Source organism: Vipera ursinii, assembly GCF_947247035.1.
Source record: "Vipera ursinii genome assembly, chromosome: 1".
NCBI classification, from domain to species: domain Eukaryota; kingdom Metazoa; phylum Chordata; class Lepidosauria; order Squamata; family Viperidae; genus Vipera; species Vipera ursinii.
Window position 1 is genome coordinate 262469693 of NC_139512.1, and position 16532 is coordinate 262486224.

At 36.5% G+C, this 16532-nt stretch overlaps 1 protein-coding gene across 2 annotated transcripts in view; it reads right to left on the reverse strand.

Annotated features, from left to right (window-relative positions):
* The window catches only part of PTPRK (protein tyrosine phosphatase receptor type K), a 414542-nt gene that overhangs the window by 34287 nt on the left and 363723 nt on the right, over positions 1–16532 (reverse strand). For both annotated transcript variants that reach the window (XM_083379926.1, XM_083379925.1), the window contains exon 15: positions 5838–5998. In XM_083379926.1, the coding sequence (XP_083236052.1) occupies positions 5838–5998 (161 nt within the window). The remainder of the gene's footprint in view (positions 1–5837; positions 5999–16532) is intronic.

The window sequence follows — 16532 nt, forward strand, 5'->3', positions numbered from 1 at the left end:
TAGCTGAGCCTCCCCCCCGTGCTCTCTCCCCCCAACACACAGTGACAACAAACCCTCCATCCTACCACACCATGTGAACCAACTACACCACACACCGGCCACCCAAGTCAATTCTGCGTAAGTTCACAGAGATCATATCCCATTCAAAAGCCTAACAGCCCACGGATAAAAGCTATTTTTCAGCCTGTTGGTACGGCTGGCTATACTCCTATATCTCCTACCGGATTGTAGGAGAGTAAAGAGATACCGTCCAGGGTGTGAGTCATCCCAGAGAATCTTCCTCACTCTTCCAAGGCAACGAGCCCTGGCGATGTCATCCAATGGTGTCAGGGGACATTCTTGTGCTGAAGTATTTTGCTACTATTGTGTTAGAGAATTGTGAATGCTTATGTTTTTCAGTTATGTTCTTAGCTCTTTTAATTCTGTTAATGCATGGCAGGACTGTAAACTGTTCACATGGTTCATGATTGGAGCGGCTATATGCCAAATAAAAATAAAAATATGTATCCTCTTTATATGATTTTTTTTAAAAAGTTATGCTCAAATCATACACTCAGAAACTTCAAATTGATTGAACTGAGTTTTCAGTCTGAGTTAGAATAGACATGGGTATGTGTTGAATAAAAGCCTGTTTTTGTTTCATGCACTGAGAAACCTGAAAGTGTTTATAATTGCAGTTCAACTTCCAAGTCCCATGATACTTACTGATTGTATAATTGCACTGTTCTTTGGGTTTAAGAGAGGTTTTAACTACCTCAGTGCCTCCCAATTTGCTATTGGCTCACTCAAAGCTATATTCTGTTATCTTCATATCAGTTAATTAAACTGAAGAGAAAAATAACTTTCAGAAAAGTTGTCAATTTTTGTTTGGTTCGTGACTGCTGCGTTGTAATTCATATGCCTCTGGAAATTAATGGATTAACCTGTCTGTTCTAAGGTTGTTGAAGCATCACAATAAACAGTTTTTATTGTTATAGGTAACAGAAGGTGCATGGCTTGCAGGTGCTCACCTTAATGATTAAGGTGAGCACCTGCTCACCTTATAGATTAAGGCTTAATCTATACAGTACATTGATTATAATGCCCTCAGAATGGCTTGAAGAGAGTCATCAACACTGTTTTCTGAACACAGGCAACAGGGCTTGTAGGCCCTTTTTTCATAGTTACAACCTTTCCAGCAATTTCATGATTATGTGACCAAAATTGCTTGGCAACTGGTTCATACTTATGACTGTTGCTGTCTCCCAGGGTCGTGTGATTACTTTTTGATAAGCAAATCAATGAGGAAGTCACATTCACATTCACCAGGTTACTAACTTATCAGTTGCAGTGATTCACTTAACAACTGTGGTAACAAAAGTCATAAAATGGGGCAAAACTTACTTAACAAATGTCTCACTTAACAATGGAAATTTTGGGCTCAATTGTGGTTGTAAGTTGAGGACTATCTGTATATGTGCCTTATTAAATTAACTTGCACTACAAGTAAGAAGTCAAGGTCTCATTAAATAGAATATTTATTTATGTCATATATAACTTAGGAAAAATAAGTTCATGGTCAACTTTACACTGTAGTTTCCCCAGTACTTACCACTTATAGGGACTGGAACACATTGAAGCATGAAAAAGCAAATAAAATATCTGAGACAATTTAAAACCAGCTAGCTACATGTTATGAAATCTCTAAAGCAAGTTTACAAGTTATAGAAGAATTATAATGGAGATACTGAGATAGGTTTTGCCATTTTTGAAATCCTTTATGCTCTTTTTAATCAGCAAATGTTAATATAATATATTTCACATGCAAAATATTTAATTAATGAAAAACAATAAGAATAATATACAATTAGAGACCACATGTTTGTCTGAAATGGTATAGGGTTTCCTGCCTGACAGTTAGAACAATTAACCAGTGGAACAACCTGCCTCCAGAGGTGGTGAATGCTCCAACACTGGAGGTTTTTAAGAAGAGACTGGACAGCCATTTGCCTGAAATGGTATAAGGTTTCCTGCCTGAGCAGGGGGTTGAACTAGATGACCTCCAAGGTCCCTTCCAACTTTATTATTATTATTATTATTATTATTATTATTATTATTATTATTATTATTTTCACTAATATATGTCAAGTGCAAACACCCACAACCTCCAGCTAAGGCATCTTGCTTCATATAAATACAGTAAAGGTGAAAAAGGTAACAAAAACTAATACAGGGATGGGAATGTATGCTGAACCTGTCAATCTGTCCATTTTGCCCTGGGTTTGCTCTTTGAGGTTCTAATAGATTAAATAGATGTCAAAACAATCATTTTTGCCTAACTGGAGGTTCTGATAATGTCATGTCAAATACCAAATATAATTTAATGCCTTACTTACTTACTACTGTTATTACTAATGTCATTTCAAATATAGTTGTTTAGTGCCTTACTACCAGAATAAATAAAAAATATTCAGGAAACAATACTGAATTGTCTAGTTTAATTTTTATTGGTTGCTTAAGGTTGTAAATTGTAATTCACTAATTATTAAATAGTTGAAGCTAAATAGAGGAGATCTGACATGAAGCTAGAATGCTTTTTCTGCTCCTGGAAAATGTCCTTGATACCAGTGGTATCTTTCTGGATTGCCTACTTCAGATGGGGGTTGATGTACCATATACTGTAATCATTTTATTTGGCCAGATCTGAATGATAGATTAGTATAATAATCACAGGGTTCAGTCTTGACTCCCATGCTGTTTAAGATCTACAATGAGCCACAAGTTGAGACTTTTTGGAGAACGCCACCAGATCTAACATTGTTTTAACTCCTGAAGTATTTTCCTGCCTATAGAGCAGTGATGGTACAGAATAACTTTACACCACCATTCCTAATTAGCTCCATGCTATCTTTCCCCCCCCCCCGAATGGATTCTGTACTGCAGAAGCAAAGTTGTGCCATCAAGCAGCCATACCAGATGGGCTACACAATATTCTTTTACTGTGAGAAGAACCTTGGTAGCTCTAAGGTGGCACACTAGAGCAACTTACTGGCAGGCTGAGGTTTGCAGTGGAATACAAAGGGGGTGACAATCACAAATATGGGCAAAACTGACATTTTTATTTTTTTACCCACAGAATTGCAGTAAACATTTTAAACAATGGGCATCTAACCTGCTGTTGTAGATATTGCTGAACCACAATTCCCAAGATCCGTTATTTCTCTCTAGAGTTCTTAAGAGTTATTTTAGTACCACTATCCGCGGAACTGGATATGGTGCACCCATCTTTCCGCTCCTGAAAATTCTTGCTTACACTAGTATTGTTGGAAAAAAATGAAACCTGTACAGGTAGCTCTCGACTTACAACCAATTATTTGGTGACCATTTGAAGTTACAATGGCATTGGGGAAAAAAGGAACAAGTGGTCATCGCACTTATGACATCACAGCATCCCGCATGGTCGTACAATCCAAGTTGGGGTTGGATTGGCAACTGGCATGTATTTGCAATGGCTGCAGTATCCTGAGGTCATGTGATCACCATTTAAGGCCTTACCAGCCAGCTTCTGAGAAACAGAGTCAATGGGGGAAGCCAGATTCTCTTAATGACCACGTGACTCACCTGTCAACTGCAGTGATTCACTTAAAACCATAGCAAAGAAGGCCGTAAACCAGGCATGAGTCCTGTAACAACCACCTGGCTTAACAAGGGAGATTGTGATCCCAACTGTGGTCTAAGTCAAGGACTACCTGTAGCTGAATATACCTAAATATTCTGCTAAGCACCAGGCCCATTTTTTAAAATCTGTAACTAGCTGCTTGGATGTGCAATAAACATGAAAATCATGAAAGAAAAGAAGATGAAGGACTGAGTCCTCACCTAACACAGCAGTCGGCACAAGTGGATCGTTGGGCACTGCAGGAAAACAAAGCTTATGAAAAAAATTCATTGCCTCCAACCGTTGTTTTTTTAAAGCAGAAAAGAAGCACAGACTTTTTGGAACATACAGCAAAGCCTATTCATCTCATTCGTGAAACAGGAAATACAAAACCACATTGTAGAAAACAATGTTTGCTTTTTTTTTTACAGAATAAACAGTGCAATAAGTGTATACAACTGTCTAAACAGGTTGGATTTAGTCATAATCTAAGCATTTTCTTCCTGAAAGCTAAGGAGAAAAGGCTTAGATGGCTTTACCAGAGCAGCTGCCAAAAGCTAATTCAACCTTAGGAAGTAATTACTGCTCTCAGAATTCTTTGGGCTCAGCAAGGAAGACAAGCCAGAGTTTTAAGCTTCCAAATGTCTAACTTTCTTAGCAGAGCAAAGTTTTGGCATGGCTTGAGTAAAGGTGTGGCTGGCCAACATTCCTGGGGGAATTGGCAGTCAATGATAAAAATCAATTTGGCCTCTTGGGCCCTGCAACTGGTCCTATGCAACAGAATTGGGTTTCATTGCTCATTCCAACCATTATTGGAGATGAGGAAAATACTCTTAGCTGATGGTGGTGGCTTCTCATTCTCAGATTTGGCCTGGGTTTTTCAACAACCACCTTCCCATTGTGTTCCCTATTGTTCCAATTGCTCAGTTATCTATTGAACTGGCTTGGCTTTTTGCAGGGGGACATGGGCCTGAGTAGAAAATAGGGTAGGAAAACCAACTAAAATTACAGCCAAATTTTAAGATGTCTTACAGGCATTCAGGGAAGAAAGGTCTCCTATATATCCTCCCCCCACCACTCCCCCGTATAGCTCTGCATTGCTTGCAGTAAAATATTGTTTGCAAGAGTTTTTAATACTCTTTTTGGTAATATCCTTATGTTTCTTCAGCTTTGCATCCCAGCCTACAGTAGTTTCAGTTCTGAAGTTATTGGCAGCAGTGCTGTTGTGTAACTAGAATAAACAATACCCTTTAATGGAACTCATACACACACATACACACACACACACACACACACACACACACACACACACAGAGTTACTAATTAGACGAGGATCTAAATACAAATACAATATCCCCAAAGGTTGAAATAAAAAGTAATTTGAGTATCAAATTATGTGTGTATATGTACACACATATGCATACAATCATAGTAAGTTAATGTGAGAACAGTGATAAAAAAAGCCCTCTGATTATATGGAAATCTGTTTTTCTCAGACATGATTTTACAGCTTTTGAGATTCGATTTGCAAAATACAAGTTTTTTTTTGTTACAAAAATATGTGCAGTTTTGCAATTTAAGTTTTTAAGAGCTACAATTCTTTCTAAACAGACAGAACAATTGTATGAATCCATATATTGCACGTTCAATGTTGAAGGAAAAAAAGTCAACATCTTAATACTTTCTGTGGATTAACACCAGGAAAATACGATGTAATACTAGAGTTTTTAATGAAAGAATTGAAAGTAATCATGGCCTGCTGTTTCCAAAGCAATTTACATGCTACAAAACTGCAACAGTAATACACTGGGAGGTCACTTAAAATATTATCTTGAAAAGGAATTTGCTGTGGGAATTTATATATACATTAGTCCTATAAAGTACTACCCTTTTATGTTTCTCATCTTTGGGCCCAGCACTTATAAAGCGAAGAATTGGGAAGGTATTAAATTATGGCTTTGGAGTAAACTTCCTACTGCTTTTGTTAGAGAATAGCCTCAGAAAATTATATTTTATAAACATGTATTCTAAATTTCTCTGTGTTTGATTTTTTTGGTCTGCAAGAAGGACAAATATTTTGTAACTCTACTCTAGCATTCTCTGGCATGAAATATATTTTTATGGCACCGAATGCAATGTACAGCAGGTATAAACAGAGGTAAGATACTATCCTCAGTGACAATGGGACTATCATACTTACATCTGGGGTTGAAGTTATGACAATCCGTAAAGGTGACTGAAAGAGGATCCTCTGCATGGATGGTGCTTTGATCAGCATAACTCCGATCCATGGCGTTCACCATATGGGTCATTTCTTGTCTGGTGTTTCCCATGGCATCCTTGCGCTTCTTAGCCAGTTTACTGCCCAACCAAAATCAAGAAAAGAAAAGCTTTACAAAGTAATCACACTTTTATTATCTAATCTTAACAGCCCAACTCAATACTTTAGAGTTTACGGTAGCCATATACTTGAGTTTACTATCCTAACTTTTGGGGGGAAAACTACATTTGCAATTAAAGACATTTAGGGAATCAGTATGCATACAGAGATATTAATTCAATTCTAGAGGGAATCACTTTTCAGCAGGCAAGTTCAGGATTTTAGCTCTACCCAATTCATCTTTTTACAATACCAGAATATGGCAATAATAGAAATGTTATACACATTTGCTTCTTGTAACGGTTGCCAAAGTTAAAGCTACTTTGCACTGTTTATAGCAAATGCATATTATTTCCATATTCATAATTATTCAAATTAGAACTTCTGTCATTGTTTTATTTCTTTCTGAGCATATCCTTTTTTAAAAAAAAAATAATTAGTACATTATGATGGTATAAATAAAAATCTGAAAAAATACCTTAATAGGTAACACTGTATAATTACATTCAGGAATATGATTTTATGTTTATTTAAGCTACCAATTATTTTCACTTATTTTTTTCCTGCAGCATGATGAATAGGAAAGGGGACAAAGTTTGTCTTTCAATATTTGCACTTTTTATGGGTTTCACCTCTTCTACATCATGTTCAATATTGCCCAATGTGTCTTTTAATACATATATGAAAATGCTGAGATAGGTTATACTGAGTTTGGGACTTATACTACGAATATGTTTATATCACTACTTGTTCTTTTTTATTTCCATTGACATCCAAGGAAGGCATTTCATTTTTAAACTAATTTCCTGTGTTGGCAAAACATGGGAAGAAAACAAACAAATAAAGGCTTAATCCAGAAAAATCAAGAGTCAAGATAATTTTGGTCGAGAGAGGCATTGAATTTTTATAGAATATACATTCTTCCTCAAGATATGTTTAGCGCTTTGTACTCTCAGAGCTAGTCTTGAAACTGGAACCCCAAATTTAGGCCAAGCTGGGAATAAATCAAGAAGGCTGGCTGGACTTATGTTTGGAACTTTCAAACCTGAGTTTGATGACGTATAACTTGTATCTGTACTACTTTTATTCACTTATTATTTCATTACTATAGGATATATTATCCTTTTTATTTCATTAAATGCCATGGCTAATATTCTTATTTTGTATACCTATCTCTACCTCTGTCTAACTATTTATCTATCTACACTGTTTTTTCATGTATAAATTCAGTGTCAGTCACACAATTTGACAATCCCACAAGAACAGAGTCCTTCGGGAGAAGGGCGGTATAGAAATTGAATAAATAATAATAATAATAATAATAATAATAATAATAATAATAATAATAATAATAATAACAACTGGATTATCTATGAAGTTAGCATCCACCTACGAGCACATATTATCTTCCATGGCAGCAACTAATTGTGTCTCTAAGTTATGAGCAATCGCTACAGGCATTGTCCTTTGTTTATCTAAAATCCACAAGGCATAATGATAGCATTAAGTAGTCAACACTGTCCTGGTTGATGCCCATTCTAAGCTATATAAATAAAATGTCCCTGTGATTGTTTATTGCAACACTTACTAAGTGAAGCCGAAGATGCCTCCCCTACAGAGATGTTCACAAATTATCTTGCCATGACATTACATAATAAAAAGAAAGGCAGATGATTTCCTCCTTAAAACAGATGTCACTGAACGCAACTTAATGCCATTAAGACCTACTTAGGAAATCTCTTTTATCATTTTTGTTCTCAGGGAAAATCCAGTCAAAGGTAACTAAGGACCTGTAATTTGACAATTATTAAAAAAAAAACTATAGTATTGGAAAAGTACTGTTTAAGTGCTTTGTCACATTAATCTAGATTGCTTCATACTTATTAAGACATAAGGATATTTATTCATTTTTGGCATTTGGTATATAGCACATTAAATAAACGTTAAAGTTCTCTCGTGGCACTACAAAACAGCTGCTCAATAACAAAATATGAGTGTTTTTTTTCAGAAAAAGACAAAAAAAGATTCCTATACAGCACAAATGTATCTCCCTCTCTTAGAAAGGAAACTGATGTAGCTCAAGAACAAATAATTGGGCCAAAGTACTTATCTAACAACAAAAGACTAGCCAAGGTCACCTTAATTTAGCATTTTGTTTCTCACAAAAGATAATCAGATGCTGCAAGTGCTACCAAGAATCTGCTCCCTTAAAGCAAAAGATATATCAGTTTAACCAAAGGTAACATGGCAACATGAAGAAAAACTCTTTTCCCAAAACTGTGCATGTAAACACATACAAACAAAACGCAAACAGAGTATGCTTTCCTCCACCCCGTAACAAGAAGAAAAAGAGAATGAAGCTGGTAGCTGGGAGAATTGTAGGGTGGAAAAAGACCACATTATTTTTTATTTTATTTTTTATTTTATTTTTTAATTCCATTTATATCCCGCCCTTCTCCGAAGACTCAGGGCGGCTTACAAGCTTAGCAGTAGCCTTCATTCTATGTATATGCCTGCTTATTAGGGCTTTCACACACACACCCCAAGCGGCATTAATACAAAGTCAGCTTAATTCCCCCCAACAATCTGGGTCCTGCAAACCAGACATCTTAATGGGAACAGCTTAAGAAAATTGGGCAGGGAGACTGTCCTTGTTGACTACAAGCTTCCTTCTGTCCGAATTTATCCAGTGGGATGGAAGGAAACTGGTTAAGTGCTACCAAAATATAGATCAGGTAGGGGGGGGAAATGAAAATCAACAAAGTATTGTGCTAATGAGATTTTTTAGGAGAAAAACAACCCCCCCTCCCCCAGGTAGGGGAAAATGCTAAATTTTCCCTCTATGTAGTGGTCACATTACAAAAGAAACCTTTGTACAGATAGTCCGCGGCTTACAACAGTGCAATTAGTGACTGTTCAAAGTTACAGCAGCACTTACAAAAGTTACGTATGACTGTTTTTCAAACTTATGACTAGTGCAGTATCCCTATGGTCATCTGAACAAAATTCAGACACTTGGCAACTGACTCTTCTATGACAATCGCAGTGTCCTGGAGTCATGTTATCACCTTTTGTGACCTTCTGACAACCGAAGTCAACAGGGAAGCCAAATTAGCTTACCAACCATGTTACTAACTTAACAATTGCAATGATTCACTTAACAACTATGGCAAGAAAGGTAAAAAAATGGGGCAAAACACTTAACAATTGTCTCGCTTAGCAGCAGAAATCTGGGGCTATATATATCTGGGATATATATATATCATAAGTTGAGGACTATCTGTACATTTAAATTCAGGTAGAGTTGAAGACACACTAGTAAATTCCAACTTCTTGTGGCCATGTGGACATCTCCATGGAGAGGTCATGAAGATCTTTCTTGTTGTTTTCTTCTAGGATGTTCATTTTATTTCCTAGTCTAGTTTATAGTCCTTGGATTTCCTGGTAATTGCTCATTGAAGCACTAACAAGGCCCAGCTTTAAAATATTTGCCCTATGGTTAAACCCTACTAGAGTATTATAGCTGTCCTCTTGCGTGGGTGGGGAAAATAACAGGGTGAAACTGATGGTGATTGTTCCAAGTTTCAGGTACTACCCTGTAGTAATCTACATGGCAGAAAAACAGAAACTTTCTACATGCTTGTATATTTACAGGTCCAAATAAGCTTGTTTTCATTAACTGGAATAGAGGCAATTTATTGCTATTCTTTAATTTTGCACTGTGTTCAAGGCATTTATTATTCTGATAGCTTTACCATTCTCCACACTAAAGTTTTCAATTAAATGATTCAATCTTAATATCAACTCTAGAAAAAGAAAATTAACTGGTTACATTTTACTAAATCCATTTCTGAAGCACCAATTTATAAATCTTCACAAAAATCCTCCAGGATTTGAAGCAGAATTCTGAGATTCAACTAGATTGAAGTAACTTTCTGGATGGGACAAGCTGAAAAACCAACAGCATTTCAGTCTTCAAGAAGCAAAGACATGAAAAAGTTAATTTCTATGAAAAGGCCACAGCAGATTTAGGGAATTTCCACACATGATTTCTGAAGTAATGATTGCCAGGAAAGGGAAAGTACATTAAGTTTGTCATCAAACAGTCGATAAACTATGTCATAATAATAAACAACACCTTCCTTCAGATATTGTATGTTCAGACTTTTGAGTTGCATAATTATTCATCTGGCAGAAGAGAGGATAATGCTAAAGTGTGGAGAAGGAATGAAACAAGTGATTAATGTTCAACTCAGGTTTGCTGTTAGTTACAGAGAATGTTCTGGAAACATTCCAATTAGGTCTAATGAGTTGCTGATGCAGCTTTATTTTGAACCTAGAATCTTCCCCAAGGACTGCTGGGGCAGAAAAAGGAACATGCTATTAAAAATGGTTGATTCCTCCATTGTTGGGGGAGGGGGGAAACTATCTAACACTTCCAACCCATCTATTCCTAGGTGAAACTTAAAAGTACTGGTAGTCACAAACAAACAAATAATACAAAGTAATAGAAAGAATAAGAAATTTGATGTTGGATAAATACATACAAGCACACATACAATATGAATATTTTTACATTGCTAGGTAACATTACAAAAAGTTATTATTTTAAACAGATACACAAGCTGAACCCTCCCCCAAAATCTTGGCTGCAAAGAAGACTCCTTGTAAGATGCCTATGAAATTGAATGTTATTTTCTGTGTGTGTGTGTTTGTATGTGTGTGTATGTACATATGCGTATACGTATACATACAAATGGAGGAGAGCCAGGTGAACCTATGATAGGCCAAAACCCAAAATCTGGTAGCACCTTTTCATATTAAAAAATTTAATTAAAAGACATAAATGTTTGTGAACTGCAGATATCAGATTAAATCAAATTTGGATCTTATTGGTATCGACTTTTTGGAACGTGAACCAATAAAAAACACAATGTTCCTCAGCCTGAAAAATTTTGTACATATCCAATTAAAGGTACTATAAAAGATTTTATGTGTATATTTTTTATAATCAACCTTGCAACTTTTCTTGAAAATGTGGTTTGGTAGAAACAGATCCTCAGATTCAGCAACTGTATTCTCTGAATCACAGTATTTCCCCCAAAACTTTCTAATTTTAGCAAACAGTAACTCCATGTACCATTGATTCTTCAGCACAGACAGCTAAGAAATGCTGAACATGTGGCAGCATCTGGCTTTGTCTGATTCTGAAATAATGGACCTGGTTGGCACTTGGGTGACTATGTACAGAATGAGAATTACTGTAAGCTACTCTGAGAAGTGGGAAAAATATAATGGAAATAAAGAATGGTAAGCAACTTTCATATCATTTCTAAGAAAACAAGATTAACACATCCCTGAAATCATCAGCCATCAAGGATAACTCACAAGAGAGTGAAGTACTTTAGATACTAAGTATAGAAGAGTATAATTAGTTGTGACATAATTTTTCTGCCTACATCTACAGAACTATTTCAAAGAGTCCTAGTGAGAGAGAAGATATAACCTATGTACATATTTAATTACTCCTAGCTGTGGAAATTGTTATTTAAAAAGGGAATTACAATTTTTCATAATAAACCAAAGGGCATTAGTCTACAGAGGTTTAGTTAGGTTTTCTTATAACCAAAGAAAGAAAGAAAGAAAGAAAGAAAGAAAGAAAGAAAGAAAGAAAGAAAGAGAAAAAATACATATCCTAAAATCACATTTAGATTCTATGCGCTTTATACTTTAAACCAACCTGACATTTTCCCTATTAATGCATTAAATCAAGGATTTATTCTGTTTGGCAAATGATTACTATTTATTTGCCAATAAATAATTGAAATGCAAGCTGGTACATGCTTATATGACAGGCATATTTAATTTTGCTTAAATTCTGCCTATGAGAGATCTCTTCAAAATAGCAACAACCAGATATTCAAGCTGGAATACAAACTATATTTTGATATACTTGAAGGTCCTGATTCTTCAGAGAAAAGTAAAATCAGCATTCCATAATGTAATCAGTGACTGCCCAGTCAAGGGTCCACCTCTGTCCCTTCCCATATATGACCTGAAAGAAGCCTACTAACTTGATGGTGATAGTAATATATTGTTATCATGTTTTATTATATCTGATAATCTTATTCTCTATTAAAGAGTCAAAGCCATTTTAAAGCTCACAAGTTAATTAGCCAGGTTAATTTATTAATTTAATTAATAAAACTGCACTTTTTATTGCACTTTGAGCATATTTGCTGTTCTAAATATGGTAAATTTCAACATATAAAAATTGCTCCAGACCTTCCATTATCTTGAAACTATTTCTACTATCTTGGGAGAAAGTCTTAATCAGAAGGGGTGTATGAATTTATTTTCACTTTCCTGAGAATGACTGAATGATCACGGTAGTTGGGAGCAAAGAGATTTAAGAAAATAACTTTCTACCTCCTTGTACTACTATATTTACTTCTAGCTACAGAGTGGTAATAAACACAGGATATTTTTATTGCCTAGGCCAGGGGTCTGCAACCTTGACAACTTTAAGACTTGTGGACTTCAGCTCCCAGAATTCGTCAGGCAGCATAGCTGGCTGAGGAATTCTGGGAGCTGAAGTCCACAAGTCTTAAAGTTGTCAAGGTTGCAAACCCCTGGCCTAGAAGAAAAGGTAACTGCAGCCAGCAATTGAAAAGGAACCTTAAGGGAGAAGGAATTGAGGTAGAAAATGTGTTCAGTTTTATGTCACCAATAACACCAGAAGGTGATCAGTTGGATCTAATTCTCCCAGTGAGTAAAATAGGAATCACACTTCCCATTGTACAACACTGCTGGAAATGGATGCTGATGGCATCAGTCATTTGTTTCCCTTTTGAATGGTAGATCCTTCGAATAAATAAGTACTGTATGTTTTTTTTAATCCCATTTATATCCCGCCCTTCTCCGAAGACTCAGGGCGGCTTATAATCTAAGAAGCACAAATCAATGTGCTTAGCAATAGCCTTCATTCTATGTATATGCCTGCTTATTAGGGCTTTCGCCCCCCCCCAAGCGGCATTTTTACAAAGTCAGCTTATTGCCCCCAACAATCTGGGTCCTCATTTTACCTACCTCGGAAGGATGGAAGGCTGAGTCAACCTTGAGCCTGGTGGGACTCGAACCTGCACTAATTGCAGGCAGCTGGTGTTACTTAAGGAGGCATTAGCCCACTGCTCCACCAAGGCTCCCTATCAATTCCCTAAAATAAGATGGAGTTACAACCATGGTCCTTCTCATCAAAAGACAATGTCTGACATATAGAGCTCAAGCTTGATTTTAGAATAAAAATAAACAGTGGTGATATATTTTTTTTAAAAAGGTCCATGTGTGGGTAGCCCACAGCCAATTAGAATACAATCACCTTTAAAAATAAAGCAAACACCCTAAAATTATATGCGGCTCTGTGAAAACTGTCAAAATGATATGGGAAATTTTTAGTGAAATATTAATCCTATTTCTAGACTTTTTTTTTGTTTTAATGAAAAGGGATACTGCATCTTCAAAACATATAAAGAAGTAAGTCACCCATTTCTACTTACAGGTAGTAGGAGTAAGAATAGTAGCTCCTCCTGGTAAGCAAATCACAGACAGTGGGAAAAAAGAAGCAATGGTGAATGAAAAGCGTGACTCTGTCACATTCAATAAAGCAGAGAAATGTGCGTTTAAAAAAAATTAAAAATTCATGTTTTCTTTTGTTAGCATTACAATCTTGCTCATGCACTGATTAGCCTTACAGAGCCATGCAATTAAAAAAAATATGTTAGCACATTAAAAAAAGGTTTCAAGAACAGAGGGAGTTCACTAGAGAAAAATGACATGCTAACACTTCGTTTATTGCAGAAAAAAAATGGAAACCAAATTGGGTTATGTTAGTCCAGCATGCAGCATAAATGTGATGACTGATAACTACAGTATCTAAATGCTATGAAATACAAAAACAGGTGTGTACATTTCTTGTGCTCTAAAGTTTAGTTTCTTTCTTTTCTCTTTTAGCTTTCAGTTACAAACTCAAAGACTAGTAGTGGCAGAGACAGGTTAAGCAACAACTACTGTAAGACAATTACGTACAGGTATACAGGTGCAAATTTTTGCTAAGCCATAATATTTTATTGGTTTTCAGATGAATGATGTGCAAATAAAGTCATTATGGCATTTGTATTATGTGAGAACCAGGCAACTATAGCTCATCCAAAACAAGGGGGAGGGAATTAAAGACAACCAGAAGAGAGGCTTAATAGTATGTATGAATGCAGCCAATGTGCTGTCCTCTGGCATTCTGCAGTAGAAGTGTGTGTATATTAAACCCATATATACATGCACAGCTGCTGTTTTTAAATCTTTAAACTGAAAATACTGGTATCTGCATACCTAGCTTCAAAGATGAGAAATAAACAAATGGACGGAGATGATGTACATTTGGAAATATTTCAATAATGGTTAAAAAAAATACAATATTTGCTATTCAAGAGATGCAGTATCCCTTTTCTTAAAATTCAGCTGTATAACTTTGTAAAACTCTATAGTAACTAATAGAGTTTCCATCCACTTCAAAATCTGCACAAAATGATAAGGCGAAGCATAAGAACATCTCTGATTTGTGAAATCATACGTAAGTGCTTACCAATCAATGCCCCCCCCATTAGTTCAAATTTGAAAAGCTAGGCAAAATAAAAGCTGTTAAATCAGTGTGAAATTCCGAAGCATTTTTCTGAATTTTCTAAAAATGTTGATGTATCAAAAGGGATACCACATAATGGAATCTCTAATTTGTATGTACAGAATTATAATCAATATAATTGTTTTATAGCAGCTGGAATACACTAAGCCCCTAGGGTTAAAGCAGAAAGCATTTTCTAAGACCATTGTGTTTACATGCTGCTATGTACGTAAAGAAATATTTCTTTATTCAGCAAAAATATAACTTTCCATAATTCACAGGAGAATGGATTCATTAAGAATCCAATTAAAATGGAGGCCTGGATGGATCCTTTTGCCCAGTGACATCAGTCCTAGTCAGAAAGAGAAGGAAGAGCTCTGTGCAAGAATCAAGTATCACAGGAACCAATGGGTTGAAACTAAGGTAAGAAAGTATATGCTTCTGTCTGTGTGGGGCAAGATAGGAAACGTTAGTAATGTAAATGGTTTCAAATCTCCACTTATGCTAAAAAAAGATGCTAGTTTTTTTTGGCTGCAGTTCCATGTTAAAAAGCTGCTTGAAAAGTGGGTGATCAGAAAATCAGGATAAATTACTGTACATCATTATAACCTGTGTAAGAATCCAATGGGAAGCTGCTCACACAAATGGCTTACTGGATATTTATCCATTATCTATCTCCATCTCTATCTTCCAATGTTTTTTTCAGTGGGGAAGGGAACTTGAAGGGTGTCCGAGAGCCAAGCTAGGTAATGTACTAGCCACATGACCCCATGCTAACTCTTCTTGTGAAAATCCTTGGAAATTTGACTTCCAACAACAGACCAGGTTAAGGATAGTAGCAGCTAAACATTCAGGAGGGAGGATTTTTTTTTCATTTATCTCTTTTGCAAGCTAATTTTCACTGGATTTAGGTGAAAATAGCCACCATGGAGTGATATGATCAAGTAAAGAAGGGGACTAGTTAGTGATTCTCCCTGTAATGCACATCTGACTGAACCTTTTTACTTTTTTCTGTATACTGGTTGTTATGTATTGGGCTTGTGGTGTTATACCACGTGCGTTGCTGGAGCAGCTAATGGCTCTCCAGCAACCCAGACAAGCCGTCTCCGGTCCTACAATTGGCTAGCCCCAGGCGGCAAGAGTGGGTTAAAACCTATTGGCTGCCGCCTAGGGGCTAGACCAGGGGTCAGCAACCTGAAACAGGGAAAGAGCCACTCGGAACCGGTTCCCTCACAAAAGGAAAAACTGGGAGCTGCAAAAAAAATGTGTGCACATGCGCATACATGCGCGCATGCGCAGAACAGGGTTGGACTGAAGAGTGGAGCCAAGGCGAGATGTGCACCTACCCTGCATATTTGAATTGATTGAACTTTTTTAGCCCCACTTTTTTTTGGGGGGACTACACGTGGCAGAGGACTGGGAGCCGCAGGAGTTGGCTGAAAGAGCCGTATGCGGCTCCGGAGCCACAGGTTGCAGACCTGTGGGCTAGACTATATATTGTGGCCAGTTGTGGCCCAAGTTCCAGTACAGTTCTAGCAAGAATATAGCATGTGTCATCTTGTACTCAGCCTCGTGTCTTCCTTCCTGCGCCCAAGAGCCCACGACATAATACTGGTGTTTTGTAAAGATGTTTGTTTACTTGCTTATTTTGGAAGGGAAGAAAGAAACTGAGTGGCTTTTTTGATCAGACTAGTTACTCTCCTTAGAAAAAATTAAATCAAATAAAAATTACTACCTAATTTAAACATGTTTCAGGTTTTGGTGTTAAAGAATTTTATAGCAATATACTATAGTTAGTGTAGGTGTGGTGGCTCGATGGCTTAAAAGACGCTGGAGAAGGT